The sequence below is a fragment of the Sander vitreus genome, chromosome 1 (genome assembly GCF_031162955.1).
Source record: "Sander vitreus isolate 19-12246 chromosome 1, sanVit1, whole genome shotgun sequence".
NCBI classification, from domain to species: Eukaryota; Metazoa; Chordata; class Actinopteri; order Perciformes; family Percidae; genus Sander; species Sander vitreus.
The window spans coordinates 33317212-33334756 of record NC_135855.1 but is presented as its reverse complement, the minus strand read 5'-3'; the positions used below and the strand labels follow the sequence as shown (position 1 = coordinate 33334756).

The window sequence follows — 17545 nt, the reverse complement described above, 5'->3', positions numbered from 1 at the left end:
CTCAGCAAACCCCTGGGGATGTCTTGGAAATGAAGCGATTTTGAAGGGAGTAAGAAAGAGGCAGAATCCAATGCACTGGTGTGTGAGAAGGGGACTGTTATTGAGACAAGTACCAGTTACATGCTGACCTTGTCCAGTATCAACACTGTTTTTACACACAGTTACAACGGACTTCCATTCAAATCACTGCGAAACAGCACACACTATAATAATGCCAACATGAACGCTCATATACCCCTGAAAAGTATTTGTTCTCTCATAGAATTATTCCATAGAAAACATACAGCTGTATGTTTTATTATCTCATAAAGAACTGATTGCTATGGATATTTATCAATTTTATTTGTTTTCAATAGCTAACAAGAAGAAATATCTCATAGAAATTATGGCTAATAAAGCTTTTGAAATAAACCAATTCCTCCAAATAAATATTTGTGATTGATAGTTTAATTTTGAACAGAGACACAAAGAAATATATAATACTTCATACAAAATTATGGCTACTATCATATTAGTGATGGAATGTCTCTGGATTCGTCTTCATGGCCAAGCAAAAACTCAAACATTAAATTACTTTTCCTATTGGGAGCTGAAAACAACCTTCAAAGAACTCCATACCGATATGCATTTATTCTATTGACAGTTTTCAAAAGCAGTTGGTCTGTAAGCAAAATACAAACAAAATGAATCGCTGCTATTGTAACTCATAAAAAAGTATAAAAGAGCAGAAATGCACTATGTGATATAGCAATCCACAGGTCGTTTAACAATGTTTTAATTAAAGCCTCACATATTAAAACTTTACAACAGGTGATATGAAAAATGTACAACATTTTCTTTTTTTCCCCCAGGGACTTCTGTACAACTGGCAAAAATACCTCCGATGCCTTTTCAGTTGGCTTTGGCAGTGCAACAAACTGGCTCTGCTAGTTCTCCTTTTTTCCTTTTTTAAAACAATGATGTATCAAGGAGCAGAGTAAAAATACATCAATCCCCAAACCATCTGCCTTGATCTGATCATTTGTATTTACCATAAAATATCCCCTTTGTTACACAAAATAAAAACATAATTTAATTGTTAAAGATCTGAAGTAAAAACAAATAGATTAAAGAAGATTTTTTTGGGGGTCGGGTGGGGGCGGGGGGAAGGTGCCAGTTACACGCTTTTGGATATATCATCTGGAGGGTAGATTACTGGATACAGGAGGTCTTGTCTCTTCCCACTCTACAAAACATGTACAGCAGATTACAGCTACAGTTTGATGATGTGATGAAATAAATGATTTATGGCAGTTTCTCTCTCGGTCTGTTCAGTCGTTCATCTAGAGATCTGTGTCCCTAGACTTTTTATTTTCACTTCCCCTTATTCTTCAAGACATTGTCTGCATTTGTGACACGGTTTAAATGTGTTCAAATATCGCTGGGCCTCTGATGTGTGATGATTTGATCAAACATTTCCTCCACGCCATTGTTGAACAGTTTCATCTGCAAGAGTGATGGGTGAAAGAAAGGTTGGAGTAAAGAAAGTCTCGCTATATACTGGCCAGTGTGGGAACAAAGACTGAGTGGGGGTTACTGGTTTCCAGCAAGGATTCTATCGCTCAGTCCAGGCAAGAGCTTTCAAAATGTCCTTTTTGCTGCACTGAACTGACAACTCTGGCCTCATAAATAAAGCTTTATTGTTAAATAAAACATTGAAAGACACACGTCTTTCAGCATATTGTGTGCCCAGTCAGTTTAAATTGACAACTGAAAGACCTCACAAACAAACAAACAATCACTGGGCGCTCGCCCTAACAGGCTTCTGTCATATCTCAGCCTATTTTATAGACAAAAACCCAGTTAACATGTTTACCCTCTGTACACGTGTGTGCATATCCGTCTATAACAATGGACAAAGTTCTTTGTATAACATTCTAAATCTTACACACTTCTTAAGTGCAACTTCGAAAAGCAACGTGGAATGATGCTTTTATTCTATTCCTGTTCTTTGAGATAGGATTTCCATTTGGCTCAGTAAATGCTGACTTGGGACAGGACCTGGGCGTGGGCCTGGATTTGGGAGGGGTGTGGTTGCTGCTGTGGGGCTGGCTGGGGGCTGCCGAGCGATGCCGAGCCTCCCACTGAATGGGGCGTCCCGGGAGAGTGCTGGGGTGGGGAACACTGGGACTGGTGCTGCTGCTGCTGCTGCTGCTGTTGCTGCTGCTGGAGATGTTGAATCTGCTGCTGATGCAGCTGATGCTGCATCTGCATGTGCTGCAGCTGCAGCTGCTGCTGCTGCTGCTGCTGCTGTTGGTGTTGGTGTTGGTGTTGGTGTTGCTGCTGCTGGTGCTGCTGCTGTTGGTGCTGCTGCTGCTGCTGCTGCTGCATGTGGTGCTGCTGCAGCTGTTGCTGGAGGTGGTGTTGGAAATGCTGATGCTGCATCTGCTGCTGGATCTGCTGGTGATGCATCTGCTGCTGCTGCATCTGATGGTGCTGGAGGTGCTGCTGCATCTGCTGCTGCTGCTGGAGTTGCTGCATCGCATGCTGCTGCACCGGTTGCATTGGCGGGCTCATCTGAGACACCGCTGTGGACTGGGCCCCGGCCACCATGCCCCCTCCGGCACCCATCTGGCCGAGCAGCTGCGGTGGCATCCCGGAGGACATGTTCTGATGGGAGACTGTAACCGAGGTCACTATCTGATTGCCCCCTAGTCTCATCTGCAGAGGTTTTGGGGCAATGGCCCGTGGCAGAGCTTGTTGCAGGGCCTGGGAAGCGGCTGACATGGACATGGAGGGGTGCTGGTTGAGGGGTGAAGGCAGCACCAGGCCGGGAGACAGGCTGGTAGAGGCCAGGGTCTGCTGTACTGAGCGGATAGTCTGGGCCTCAGCTGATTCTGCTGCAGCCTGGATGGAAAAATATCCAAAGTTGATAAGCCACAGTTTTCCCCTCTGAAGAATACCACTTAATCTATCTATAGGTTTACTGTAAAGTTTCTAGACACAACATTGCTTCAGTTGTTTTTGGCATTACAAAAGAGTTTTTCTCTAAAACAAGGAATTCTTTTCTTTTCTGTCAAATTCACACATTGTTCAGGTGAAAGGAAGGAACAGTTTCTCACCTTGGAAACCAGGCTAGCACGGTATGCGGCGAGGGCTTTTAAATATTCTTTCTTGGCAGCTTCTGTTTTGCTTTTGTAAACCTGTGATGACACAAAGGTACGTGTGAATGGACAAATAAAGCTTCTTACTAATTAGAGATAATTCCTGTTCCAATAATATAGAGTGCATTACATAGAAAACATACTGTATATACATTTGTTTCCTGCCTGAATCTGGGTCTCTGATGATGTAACTGTTTGTTACTAGACCAGTCTGAATAATAAGTAGTACCTGTTTCTGCTCCTCTCCCAGACCGTCCCACATCGAGGCCACAATTTTGGACACCTCTCCAAATGTGGCGTTGGGATTCTGACCCTTAATAGCGGCCTGGGTGTCTCTGAAGAACAGGGCATAAGCCGACACCGGCTTCTGAGGCTCATTGGGATCCTTCTTCTTCTTCTTCTTAGGAGTCTTGGGCTTCTTTGTGGGATCTATGGGGGCTGGTCGCTTCTCGCCAATGACCTGCAATGATTGCGATAAAGACATTTACAAAAATGCATTTAACATCAGCAGGCTAATTTCCTGTAATTACAGTACCATTCAATACAGTGATCCAAATCATTTCTAACTTTGCTCACCCTGTTGCCTTCGTCCTGGTCGTCTTCATTGATGGAGCTGGAGGGAGACGGCGTGGCGGACTTGCTGGCAGGCGGTGATGGGGAAGTATGGGTGATGTTGGGTCCTGCCATGTTTAGGCTCAGCTGTGCGTTGAGTTGGGATTGGTTGATGGTGGTCAGCTGATTCCGTGATAACATCCCATTGGGGCTGTTCATGCTGATGATGGACTTCATCACCATGGCTGGATTGGGTGGGTACTGGCGAAGATGGCCTGCTCCAACATTCTGTAAAGGAATTGACACAAAAGCAAAGGGGGCTTGTTAAGAAAATGATAAACAAATGTAAAATTGTACTGATCCCTTTCCCTCTGCTTTAACGCTGCCTGTGAGGTTCTGGCTGCATAGACTTGCACCTCATTTCTCCAGCTCAAAGATATCTCTGTACTCACTACGACACCCTACTGCCCTGCTCACAAAGCTCATGAAGCTGTATCTCTGTACACAGAGGAAACCGGGTCACTGGATTCTGCGGATTGTTATGTGGGCAGATCACATGTCACTATGTCCTGGGTCTTAAATGTCTCTATTACAGGCCATGATAAATTATCTTGACACCCAAGGAGCTAACTTTATAAGCCAGTAATAGATGGCTACACAGCTCAGTTGATTCATTTTAAAACTCTATTGTATGGAAATCTGTGACACAGCTTTTGACTGCCCGGTCCCTGGAGGGGAACTGTGGACTCGTGCTGGGGTACATAACTTCAAATGCCACAATAAAAAGACTGTTCGAGTCGCGGTTTGTATGCATGCACCTACATGTCAGTTTAGTTTGAGGGGGCCACAAGCCTATATGCTTTGATGTAATGTTACTTTTAAGGTTATAACTCTGTAAAAGAGGCGCCTTTCATAGATCATGTTTGACTGCCAGAGTGGAAAAGAAATACTTCTATATAACCAACTCCATAAATTAACTGGCTGAAGGTATGAAGCTTAAGGGCTTTGGACAGCTCCCCTCCCTTCTTCCATCCAGAGTACAATGTAATAACATTTTCAAAATCGCTTTCACTTTTTTCCTGGTAAAAAAATGTGGTTCTTGAAAGAGTCTCAGAGAAGGTGCATGCAACAAATGTTTGCATTGATTGTGGTGAGGATGAAATTACAAGGACTGCCAGCTCCCTAGAGGGAAGACTGATCAGAGAGCCAGCAGAGCTGACATAAAACAGGGGAGAGGATGTGAACACAACAGAAAAGGTGATTTGTTCTCCCTGGGTACATCCATCTGGTATTCAGCAGCACAAACTCAATCTCTCCCAACATCAACAAATCAAAAACCCACACACCTGACTTTATTGAAAGAACCTTATGAATGCCCGTCTTCAAAAACAATATTATTACACCATTTCAGACAGAAACGTATTGGATCTACAATCCATTTCTTTCTCATATGCCATGTCTACTGCTTATCATAAATACAATCTATGAAGTGAGAACACATTTATATTTACATATACGAGGAAGATTCTGCAAAAGGTGAGGCGAAGGTGGGGGAGAAATTGAAAACATATTGTTGTGATGCTTCAAATATGGACGCTTTTAGTTTTCTTGTGAATAAAAGCTGCAATAAACAAGCCTGTGACCAAATGACCGTGATTTACATATCTGCAGCCCGCCATGTTCCAAGTGCTATTGTCATCTTCATTACTGAGAGCATGATGGCTCGCAGTTTGCTCTCTGTGAATATCAAAGACGCACACACTGAGCTCATTAGTCCTGGCCATCTGTATAATAACACCTTTGCCCAATCCCAATGATGCAGTTTTGACTTAAAGCAATGGTCCATTCTGCCATTTGTAAGGAAAATGGTGATTTCTTCTGAATGGTCTTTGGATGTTGTGCATTTAGAAAAACAAAATATGCACTGATGACTGCAGTTAAACACTTAATCATATCACATTTAACAGCCTACTAAATATCTTATTTTATCATAGATTATAGCAATAAATGAAGTAGCAGCAATTGTGCTTGTCACTCTATGAAACAAAAGAACAATGACAGTTACGTCAGTGAAATGCCAGCATTAGCACGCCTGTTTTGAATGAAAAGAAAACGGCTAATAACACAGGGAAAGAAATCATCTTAAGTAACAGTTGCCTTGATTGTGAATATGAATCTGGTACCAGGATGTTTATTTATGTCCCTCTACCTCCTCATTTGCATTTTGATTGCAGTATTGTCAGCAGTCACAGCAGACATCTAACTAGATATTTTGATTGTCATCGTAAATCTGCAAATAAGTCCTTATCTTGAGTACACAGTGGCCAGATGTGCCTTAGTCAGGTCCGTGTTTGTGTGTGTGTGTGTGTGTGTGTGTGTGTGTGTGGGTGCAAACACTAACAAGCTGAAATCTACTCCCTAATCAATAAAGGCTTTTTTATGTAAATTCATTTAGTAATGTTCCCCAACGTGTTACTTTTAATGTGAAATCTGAAATAGCTGGCAACAACATAATGCTGTCAACAATATGCTCCAAGAAGAAGAAAAATAGCTTGTTTTGTACATTATTGTTGGCCTCATCCACACTCAACACAGCAAACACTCCACATAGAGCCACAAAAAACGTTCGAAAAACTAGCAGATAAGAAAAAAACACTATTGACAATGTGTGAAACCCTTTCCACAATAAACACAGGCCAATACACAGCAGCTGGACACAAAATGCAACATTATGCATTCACCAAGTGATAAACAATCTCAACACTGATGTCAATGAAAGCAGGCTCCAGTCTGTTCTTTAAGATATTGGAAATCAGAATTTAGGGAGAATTTATGAACAGTGGCACCATGTACTGAGATGTAACAGGCTGAAAAGAATCTTAACAAGTTCAATTTCCATTCAATCAATGCCAGAGCTCTTGGAAATGTTCCATGGCAGGAGAGGGGTAAAATCATCTATATGGTAATTATAAGGATGAATCCCCCAGTAACTTTCGCCAGCATGAAAGGTCAGTCCTATTAAAGATAGTTTATCAGTACTCTGCACATATTCCTTTACTCGCCTTCTAAACGGGTACATCATTTTATTTTTTCCCTCCATTTTCAGCAACCTGCTGAAGTCTGTGCTTAAGCCAAATGAGAAAAATGGAATTTTGAATGCCGGTAAAGGCTATAATAGCATTAAGATAAATTGTTTTTCTTTCTCCTTCCCTGTCTCAGTCAAACACACTTCTCTCTCTCTCTCTCTCTCTCTCTCTCTCTTTCTGTGGTGTGCAAACTCAGTCCATCTATCTCCCCAACCTCTAACCCCCACTTAAAAACAAATCTCTCTCCCTCTCCCTCGTAAGGGCCAGTAGGTTCCCTCCCCTTGGTCTGGTACAGCCACTGACCCATACCCCTTTCCAACATTTCTCCTGATGCATTATGGGTATTTAAAACTTGTCAAACATGACATCATTTCATTTTGAGAGCTGCCTGAGAAAAGTAAATTACAGAATCAATCATGCAGAAGGTCAAGCTGAGACTTCATTACAAGTACTGCATGCCTGCATGAATATCTTTCATTTCTGACTGACCCAATATGTCACAATAGCTGTCTGCCGAGGGAGAAAAGAAAAAGACATGGAGCAAGAGAAAAAAAAACACTCTCTTAAATTGATGTACAACTCATGTCAGTGCTTCTTGGCTTGGAAGGGAGATAAGAGGGAAGTGTAGAAAAACATGCTTTCTGCAACAGTGCTCACATTTTCCATTTTGATTCAGGATATAGTGGCTTTTGACCAGTCAAAACACAGGGTATTATACTTACTGGCAATCTACACAGTATCAAGGCATTTCAAATCATGTGAACAACAAACTGCAAATCTCTTTTTCAGCCTCACTTTCATCTAGCATGTGGTCCAAGCACACTATTTTGGGTTCGCCATTAGCATATCTTTGCTGCTGTAAAGCTAATGACATGTGAAACAGCTAGTTGGTAATGAAAAATATATAATGCATCACCACATAGTGGTAAATGTAATAAGACAACAGGACTCAAATCTCCTAAGTATTGATTTTAAAATCTAATACAACTGGTTGACTACTGTAGGTTTCGAATCCAATCGTGGAGGACATTTCAGTACATGCCTACATGTGTCAAGAAAAAGTGTGGTAAAGGCACCAGGTGTTTTTTGAAATAGAACCCAGAGACCCTTGCTGTGCAGCAGGGAGAAAATTGAGAAGACATTGCGAATAAAGCAATACTGGCAGCTCTACTCCAGTACTATTTGGCACTATTGAGATTCAATCACAAATCAGGAGGACACATGCTGGGAGACAAAAATGAGAGTCAGAAGCTTGTTAGGAGAGCAGATTAAATAAATAATGACTTCAGATTCAGGGCTTGCCAGGCACAGTGCAGCTGAAAAAATGTATTTCTCTTTGTAGAAGCTCTGCATCTGTGGCCAATTTGCAAGACATACGCTGAACATTATCGGGAGAGGAATTAGCAGAACACTTGGCAATGCAATGACATGGAAGAAGCTTTTGAAAATAGCCCAGGTATATTCACTGGTTGGGTATCTCATTAAGTTGTGATAAGAGACAGGCTTCCACACACACTAAATATTCTCCACCAGTTAGCTTGTATAAATAAAGAAAACCAAGACAAGTGTTGGGGAAATATGAGCATGGCGGCTTGATGAAAAATGTAATTGCAATAGTGCACGGTTTATTTGTTTGCCCCTGCAGCCATAACAAATAACACAGAATGTAATCATGTATATAAGGTTGTCATTCCTTTATCAGTGTGCTGACAAAATGACAAAACACCCCTCTTAGGGCCTTCGTAAATCATTGTCTCTGTATATTGAATGCACTGCAATCAGCACTGTTACTTATCTCATTTAAAAGTTGCATTCTCTTTTCAAGGCAAAGATAACACCTTAGATGAATAGAATTTCTATAGGCATTGTCATAAGACTTTTGGGGATCAATCCCATTTACAGGAAAAATGAAGGGCCACCACGAGCCTTCCTGCGGTACAATGTGTGATGACGACTGATAACGAGTGAGTAGTGCGCTGCCGACAAAGCCACAAGGCAAGGAGCAGAAACCCACATTCTCCTCTCAGTTTTTAATAGAGTCCCCGCACAATCAGAGACATGAGCCATGCAAATGGTGTTAAAGAGGAATAATGTTTGAGAATCAAATCTAATCCTCCAGCAAGTCGTGAGAACAGCCAGGAATGTAATTGTGTCAAGGTTCTGCTTCTTCCAGATGTAGAAAGCTTAACTGACCATGAAATGAAAATTCTTCAGGCAAAAGCCTTCTGGGGCTCGCTTACTGTATGCGGCAGAGATATTTTAAAAGCCGCAATTATTTTACATGCCAGAAGCATGGAAGCAGGAAAAAGAGCTGTAAAATGTTATAGCCCCCTTCCAATATGTAAAGTAAATAAATAATAGTGTGATTCAACAAATGTGTTGTAGAGAAAGTTATAATGATCATGGCGTCTCTTCTCAATGTAATGTGTGTTGTGGCTCACAAAGCAAATTCAGTATCAACATTGTCATCTCTCCGCTCATGCTTTGTCCTTTCATTTCTTTTCTTCTAAATGCATCTTCCATTTTTGTAATAGGTCTGTAAGACAACTAGTCAGCCGGTGACATTTCCATTTTTCCTCCTCAATGCCTCTATGATTGTGGCATTTGAAAATGCCTTTCCACCTCAAGACAACAATCTCACAATCTATAGCACATAGCAGCATCAACATAAAGAGAGTGATTATTTTCGTCTACTGTTCCATGTTTGACCATCCATATCAGAGGAAAGCAGGATTAAGCTGAAAGTAGGTTCATGAAGTCCTTTCTTTGAGGGTAATTCTTTACAACACAAAGACAAAGCTGATCCTAAACTTCCAACAAAATGTGTGTCTTTTCTGGAGACCTCGTGTGACATTGGACAGAAAGCATGCATCAGCATTTACAAACAAATAAAAGCTTCTGGAGGCAACATGAATTAAATATGAGCACGTGAAACTGTGGCACGTTTTGGTCCCATTTTCACTGTCCTTCAGGGACTGAATGTGCTTTGTATTTTAACACCTGTGATCTATCTACATCTGCTCACCTTACAGAGGGGGATCTTCCACACTCTGTGTGCTTTAAAAAAAAGATCTTCACAGTAAGTAACATAATATCATGACATTTACTCAATGTGATCATATACCTCCTGTGTTGTAAACAAGGCCAGATGCTGTGCCAGATGTACTGACAACAGGAGGCGTACGGAAACTGTGAAGGTGACATTATGGTTTAGTAAAAGGGCTCATTTAAGGACTGTATGCTTCTGATATCAGCGTGTCCAGTAGTGTAAACTAAATCATATCTTATATCATTTGTTAAGTTTGGATACACCATCAAAAAACACATCTGGAGCTGCAGCTACAAGTAGGACACATACTGGAGCAGCGCTGTTGGAGTATTTTGTGTGTTGACAGATGAGGATACCATTTCTCTAGTCGCAGAAAATGAATAGCCTTCTTGATTTACTAGTGGTGTATATGCATAGAGGTGCTCACCACGGGTTGGCCGTTGTTGACAGACACTCCTTCCTGGTCCATCATGTTGCGTGAGATGGTAATAGAGGGCAGATCCAGGCTCTGAGGGGGGAACTGAGGGATTAAGAGACCCCTGTGAGGAACTGGGGGCTCCGGCATTGCTGGGAAAGGTGAGTCCACTTCCGATAGACCCAGACCAGACTCCGTCTCAGGTGGAGGTGTAATGGGAGGAATCTCAAACTCCTCGTCCCCCAAGCTGGGCGTATGAAAAGTCTGCAAAGAAGAGTAAAATCATGAAATCCAGCAACACAAAACAGCCGAGAAGCATTCGCTGAGGTGGGCCTTATCTAACATGCCGGAAGGAAACCTTCAGGGATTATATGAGACAACTTTGTTTAAGGGAGTGTTTTATTTGAGTGGTAATACACTTGTCTGTAAGTGCACTAAGATGTAACATTTCCTAAACCTATTAAAGTCCAATTTCAGAAAAAAAAGAAAGAAAAAAAGGCGAGTGAGGAGGAAGACGTCAAAAGTAAAAATATCAAGCAGCAATCACGGGAGAGAGAGGATACATGATAAAAGCCCTTAATCTTAGGGATGGAAGATGTTGGGTTGAAGTGCAGTGAAAATACACGTCACAGGGAGATGGATTTAAAAACATTTTCAAAGATTATTACGCTTGGCCAGAAGTGTTTCTTTTTGTTCCCCTTGCCTGCCCCCTTAAATCTGCTCATCAAACAGCCTAATCCTTCTGCCTTTCGAATTAAAGCTTTTGGTCACACTTAATTTGCTTATGTGCCTTCTTGGAGATGGGACTGTTCACCTACTTGGGTCTTGTTTTCATCTGCACATTGCATTGAGCTACTATCTGGAAAGCCGATATATTCATATCCACACAATGACCACACTGCAGGTCCATATACATGCAGCTGAACACAGGGCCAAACCGCATGCTATCTAGCCGCTGACATGATTTTAACTGCTCGCACTTGGCACACTGCTTGCTTTAAGAAGCTACTAGGAAACCCAAAAACTAAGTGCTTCTGCTTGATCTCAAACACTACTTTCTTGGCCTTGGGTCACTTTTACGGTACGGTTTAAGACCTGCCTCCAGTGATATTATCAACTATTTGAAATATGCCGTGAAATCCTGGCATGAAAATAATTGGCATAGAAGACAAAAAACTGGAGTAAATGGGCATTTAAACCAATTCGAACTGGCACTCTCCCGCATACCGATTTCACCTTTTCACACACACCTGCATTTAATTTCCAACGGGATTGTGAGTCCTGTAGATGATCATGCCTCGCTTTCTGAGATAAACCCTGCTTCTTTGAAAGGGGAGCTGGTTTTTCTCATGCTTTGTTGGCTCAGTCTTAACAAAATGTGACAACATTACAGCATTTAGGCACATGTAAAGTATTATTGCATGGCTTGTCCTAGAGTAATCAAACTCCTACCCGAATAGAGGTGAAGTTCTACTAACCTCAAACCTATAAACTTGATATTAAGAGTTGCATGCCCTGCCAGCAGAGCTCACTATGGTTAACAACAAAGCTAACCAGGCATCTCTTCCCTGTCTTCCTCCGCTCTGTCTTTCTGTCTCCAGCAGAGGATAGAATAACAGAAGGGAGACAATGGAGGGAATATGCCAACACAGCCCTTGATTAGGAAGTATTAATGTTCCCCTTGCTTGCTTTAGCACACAGACACTTGAAACTAATTCATTGCCTGCTCAGGGCAGCTGTCTTGACAAGCACTGATGAATTCCAGTGGCAGAGGCAGCAACTAAGAGTTTTCATTCCTTCTGTTTCTTACTCTCTTCCTGCTCCTTACCACTGTTTCACTTTTCAGTGCTCGTTTCACAGCTAGAGAATCAGTTCTCTTTTCAAAAGGAGCTAAGGTCATATTCATCACAGCCCTGGCTTCTGGCATGCAGAGTGCAGAATAAATCTTGTGCACCTTCAGTAGGACCCATTTACTCTGAGTCCTCTGCTGTCATATTATGCTTCAGTCCACTCAAAAACCTCCAGAACTTGGGATAGCAGCATGCGAATCCAACCGCAGAGTGTTTATAAAAAATATAAAACAAAATTGTCATGAGTCATGAACAAAGAGTTCCAGTAGCACATGGAAAGGATCAGAGATCGTTCATCATCACGGTCTTCGTTCATCTTTTTCAACGTCCCCTGTGGAGTAGGGTCAACCTCCACACCAGCCGTAAGATCTATGGTCCAAGTGTCATCTGTATCATATCATGTAGCAATCTGAAAAAAACTGTCAAACTATAATAATTTATCTGACTTAAAAAGGTATCAGCCCTGTCTCGGGTCTTTCCTTGTCCAGTACAGTCAGATACACTGCACAGGTTGTGATACTTTGACCACATTTATCCACATAAGCCCTTGCAGGAATGCTTTTGAGGAGGGACACATATCGCTTACATTTTTTTGCTCTTGCTCTACTATGGACACTATTTGCTGATATAAGTAGGTTTCCTGTGGCGTTACACCTTGTAAGGTAAATCAGAGCAGAAATAAATAGGCCACTGGATCCTATAGGCTGCTGCATTGTGGCCTATATTACAGAGCCAACCTAGAGATTTGAGATGTCAAAGAAGAAGGTTGGCTAACAGAGCTCCACTTTTGTAGGAGAGCAGCATAAGCATGACTGTGACCTTTAAGCAAAACACAGACATGCACTTGGAGGAGAGGAATGCTGTTGTTTAGTGTCTGCTTAACAGAATGTAAGTAGAGAATAGAAAAAAGAAAATACAGTGGGGTAAGGAAGTTAGAGCAAGATCAGTATCAAAGACTGTGCTTGTGTGCATCGCCTCTCTTTGTTATGATACAAATTTAACATCTGCACTAGGGGCACCAATAATGGAGACATGGCGTTTGTGTCTCATTTGGGGGGGTATGGAAGATGTCAGCTGTTTGCGAAGAAAAGGCCCTCTCCCCGGGGAAGAGGAGCCAGATTTTACTGGAACCCACAGAGTGTTACAGTGTTGCACACTGTCTAGTGTCATTTCACATAAAGCCAGTCTAATTCTGCACCAGGAGCAGCTTAGGGGGCTCTGATCGGAGATTAAGAGATGCACAATCCACTTTCTTCGCATCACCAGCCTGATTATCCATTTAAATTGTTCTGAAAGGCTAAGCAGAGCCAAGTGCCAAGCCAGATGCTGGCTTGGGATGTGCAGGCATGTACATGTTAAAGGGTGGGCAAGGGACAGTACAACAGAGAGAGAGTAGTGTGTGTGTGTGTGTGTGTGTCTTTCCATTGGCAGCCACAGGGTCCAGTGGTAAGAGGGCAGAGCAGGGCTTGTAACAGAGAGGCCTGATGTACCCTGCATGAGCATCATGAGTGTGTGTGAAATCACTAGTCCTCAGTGGTAAACACATCAAAGTGTGGGGTTTATCTAGTATGTGGTGATAAACAAATCATAGCTAATAATTTATAATAATCAGAATTACTTGGTTATGTACAGCAGTAGATAAAGTACAGTAAATGCACAGTAAAATATTACCAAATACTGAGACAAAATTATGCAAAAATCTAAACCTAAACGTCTACAGCCATACTAGCGGCTCTTTGCACAGCAGTGCTTTGACCTAAATGCTGCCGTCGGCATGCTAACCTGCTCACAATGACAGCATGCTAACGTTTGATAATTAGCACTAAATACAAAGTATAGCTGAGGCTGATGAGAATGTCATTAATTCTGGAAGTATTTAGTCATACACCAAAGTTAAAATTTGGACTTAAAAGGTGCTAGGTGAAAAGTCAGGGGACAAGTTTTTAAGATTCATCCTGAGGAGGGCATGAACGTCTATATAATCCATTCAATAGTTAAAGAGACATTTCACTCAAGTAATCAAATGTTAAACTCGTGGTGGCGGCAGAAGAAACAAGGATCACTAAAGTCATATACATCGCCTGGGGACCATGACTGTCAGTACATTTCCTGCCAAGCCATCTGTCAGATGTTGACATTTTTCAAGTGATAAGTGAAAATGTATCTGTTATATCACCTGTGAAATATCCTGGAGGCACTGGATGAAAAGTAAGGGAAATTACCAAAGTCATCCTCTAGGGGAAGCCATCCTTTCATTTTCAAGACGTGTCACTAAAAACCAAATAGGTGAACCTCATTGCAGCGCTAGAAGAAAAGTCAGGTGATCACCAAAATGAATAATGCCTTATCCTCCGGGGAACATTATTGTCTTCACAAAATGAGATATTTTCGCCTGGACCAAAGTAGCGGACCTACCGACCGAGCAACATTGCCATCCCTTGAGCCAGGCCACTAGCATGGCTAAAAGTGGCTGTAGTGCAAAGGGTCTACAAAATCTTGTTTTTATATATATGCACATTGTTTTATTTTAATTATATCTAACAAATTAAACATGAAAACAAGGGTTACAACAATAGAAACATGCAGGGAGGTGAGTTTTCCCTTCCGATATTTTATCCTCGTGCTGCCATGGCGCTCTTTTAATATCAGGACAAAAAGCAAGAGAAAGCTTTTCGGGCAATATTCCCAGCCCTTCAATAAACGTAGTAATGCAATTCACAGATGCAATAACCAAGACTTGTTAAAGGCAGCAGCATGCAATTACTGCATATAATAGGCTTCAGAATCAATAGAGACAGGATTGAGGATCCAGTTTCAAATATCTAGACAGGCAGAGTGCAGCTACTCAAATGACAACATCAACCAAGGCACCCCTAATCAACATTATTTCTAATTTGGATCATTTGTAGTCCATTTCTACATATTTATAGTTCATTACATGTCTCTAATTTGATTAGGAAAGTAAAGTGATACATCTGAGTGGAACACAATCTCAGTGTACAGTATCCTTTTCCCTGAGGGAAGCAGTCAAGCTTACTCTGCTAGGATGTGTGCTTTACCAGACATACCAAGGTCATCTTATCTCATCCTCTAAGTGCATAAGGTAAATGATACACCAGCCATCTAAACAGCAAATACAGGTCTAGTGTTCAGATGTAGAAGCATTCTGCCTTGAGGACAATACATACTGTTATTTTAAATATACAGTATGTGTTGTGCAGACTAATAGTAACTGGATGTTTTTTAGCTTCAAAGGCATTCGCGTTAATGCTTATAGCACAACAAGTGTGTAACGTTTAACGTAAGTTACATTTTATTCTTCTTACTTTTGAAGAAATAAATAACACATCCTTCCTCTTATAAAAGAAAAGTAGAATTCATTAGCAATAAAGCACTTAGTTTTGTAGCCACAGTCTCACTTGGCCTGGTACTGATATGACCCGTAGCTTATGGTAGCTAATGTTAGCAAACTTTAAATAGATATTGAGGGTTAGTTCATGGACTTTATGACTCTACTTGTGTTACTGTTACAGTATGATTTAACATTGACCATTATCCCAAAATTGTCATTTGTGGCAATGACAGCTGTTAGCAAAAGTTACATTGTCTTACTAATTGATAGGTGAAACAATTTGACACTTGCATTGCAATTTATTCATGTAAAACAACAGGTGGTTGGAAAACGTAAGGGCTGCAGAGCTGTCGGCTGTTGTTCAAGCAGTCAAATTTCCCCAGATTGAAGCTAAGCAATGATGCTAACTTATGCTGTGTTTCCACTGCATGGTACGCTCTGCTCTACTCAACTTGACTCACTCCTTATTGATTTTTCATTTGCAAAAGTTGTGGATAGTACCTAGTACTTTTTTTAGTACCGCTTTCGTCAAGGCTACAAGTCATCTGATCTGATACTAGAAGGTGGAGTTAAAACACTGCAGAGCACCGATTGGTCAGAGATAATCGTCACTAATGTATATTATATAATAGCGAGCGCAACTTTTTATTCACTCCTGACGCCCCAGATTGTAAAACAAATGGCAGCCCCGTACAATTGACAGAGTGCAGATGTTCCTCTGTTTGGTTAGATGATGTCACAGCAGTTTCACACGGCGGTGCTATGGCAATGAGCTGAGAATGAACCTACAGACTAAGCATTTGTAGCCTAGAAATCTAGACGCACCCTAGCGGCAGCAAATGTAATTTGCAGCCGGGGTCGTCTAGCAACTCTCCGTTGGCTCGTGAGCTGGAAAAACCAAACTCTGGTCAGGCCAATCACATCGTGTATAGAGCATGGTAAATTAAGAGAACGGTGGTATAGAGTCGGTGGGCGGGCTTAACATAAAAACGGAAGAGTTGCGACGGTTCCACGTGAATTCCCTGCTACTTGAAAACAAAGAAGATGGCTGCTGCTGCTGGCGAACAGCGGTCTTTTGAATCGGCTTTGGCTGCTACTCTGGAAGACTTGGAGTGAAGCACTGAAGTCATTCTTAAAAAAGGAAGATGTGTTCGGAGTTTTGCCGACCAGATACGGCAAAAGTTTAATCATTTTTATCAACTAGCGTTGCTCTGGTTGGTTGTAGCGCTATCCTATTGCGTGCAGAGGAATTTAAAAGACAACCGTTTATCCCGCCCCGCGGATTGAGCCCTGCCAATGGTGAGTTCCCAGACCCAACACATTGATGTGGGTCTGGCTTGTCAGGCTAAAGAATTTGTGCACAAGTGAAATAAATAACTTAAAGCTAATGACAATCTTCCCAGATCTCATTTGAGAAAGAGGTGTAGCTACGTGCAAAGAAGGAGTGAAAATGCATAGAGGGCGCATCTGTTTATGCTATAGCCCTCTGGTTTGATTTAAAAATAGTTTACCAAATGTGATGGCATTAATTTAGCCTACTGTCAAAGTAAGCTGTTCATCATGGAGCCCTCATAATGGACACTTCCTTTCCCACTGTACCCTCAGCCCAAGGCAGACACATTAGGTATATAGCAATCCAGTGGAGATAGTGTGAAACCTCAAAGTGGAAGTCACATTAATCCTAATTTAGCTGAGGTTGCAACAAACAATACTTTGGGCACTCCAAGAAAAGAAAACCCTATGCTTAAGATTTCTTCTTCTCTCTCTCTCTTGAGCACAATACCATCTGTGCCCTAACACTGGAAACAGTTGTTCCTTTTGATGAAATGCAAATTAGCTAGGCTGTTTTTTTTTTTATCAAGGAGCCCCCCCCAGCCCATCCCCCTGTTCCCTGACTGCCACAGTGGGCCCTCACAGCTGGGGGCTGAATGCTCTCCAAGCAGTTTGTGTCAACGTGCTACCCGCTGCAGTGGGCCTCAGCAGCCAGTGGATACAGAGGATGCACCCACTCAGCGTAAATGTGGGGGGAAATTAAACTTCTTCCATAACACTCTGTGGCTTTGTGAAGCAGCCACTTTATGAACATGAGGTCACGCAC

At 41.8% G+C, this 17545-nt stretch overlaps 1 protein-coding gene across 1 annotated transcript in view; it reads right to left on the bottom strand.

Moving 5' to 3' along the window:
- Positions 1 to 429: 429 nt before the first annotated feature.
- tox3 (TOX high mobility group box family member 3) overlaps positions 430 to 17545 on the bottom strand; it is a 42147-nt gene continuing 25031 nt past the window's right edge. Inside the window, exons 3-7 of the mRNA XM_078252959.1 lie at positions 10258 to 10509; positions 3720 to 3983; positions 3373 to 3603; positions 3102 to 3182; positions 430 to 2886 (exon numbers count right to left, since the gene is read on the bottom strand). Coding sequence (XP_078109085.1) covers positions 2014 to 2886; positions 3102 to 3182; positions 3373 to 3603; positions 3720 to 3983; positions 10258 to 10509 — 1701 coding nt within the window. The 3' untranslated portion in view covers positions 430 to 2013. The remainder of the gene's footprint in view (positions 2887 to 3101; positions 3183 to 3372; positions 3604 to 3719; positions 3984 to 10257; positions 10510 to 17545) is intronic.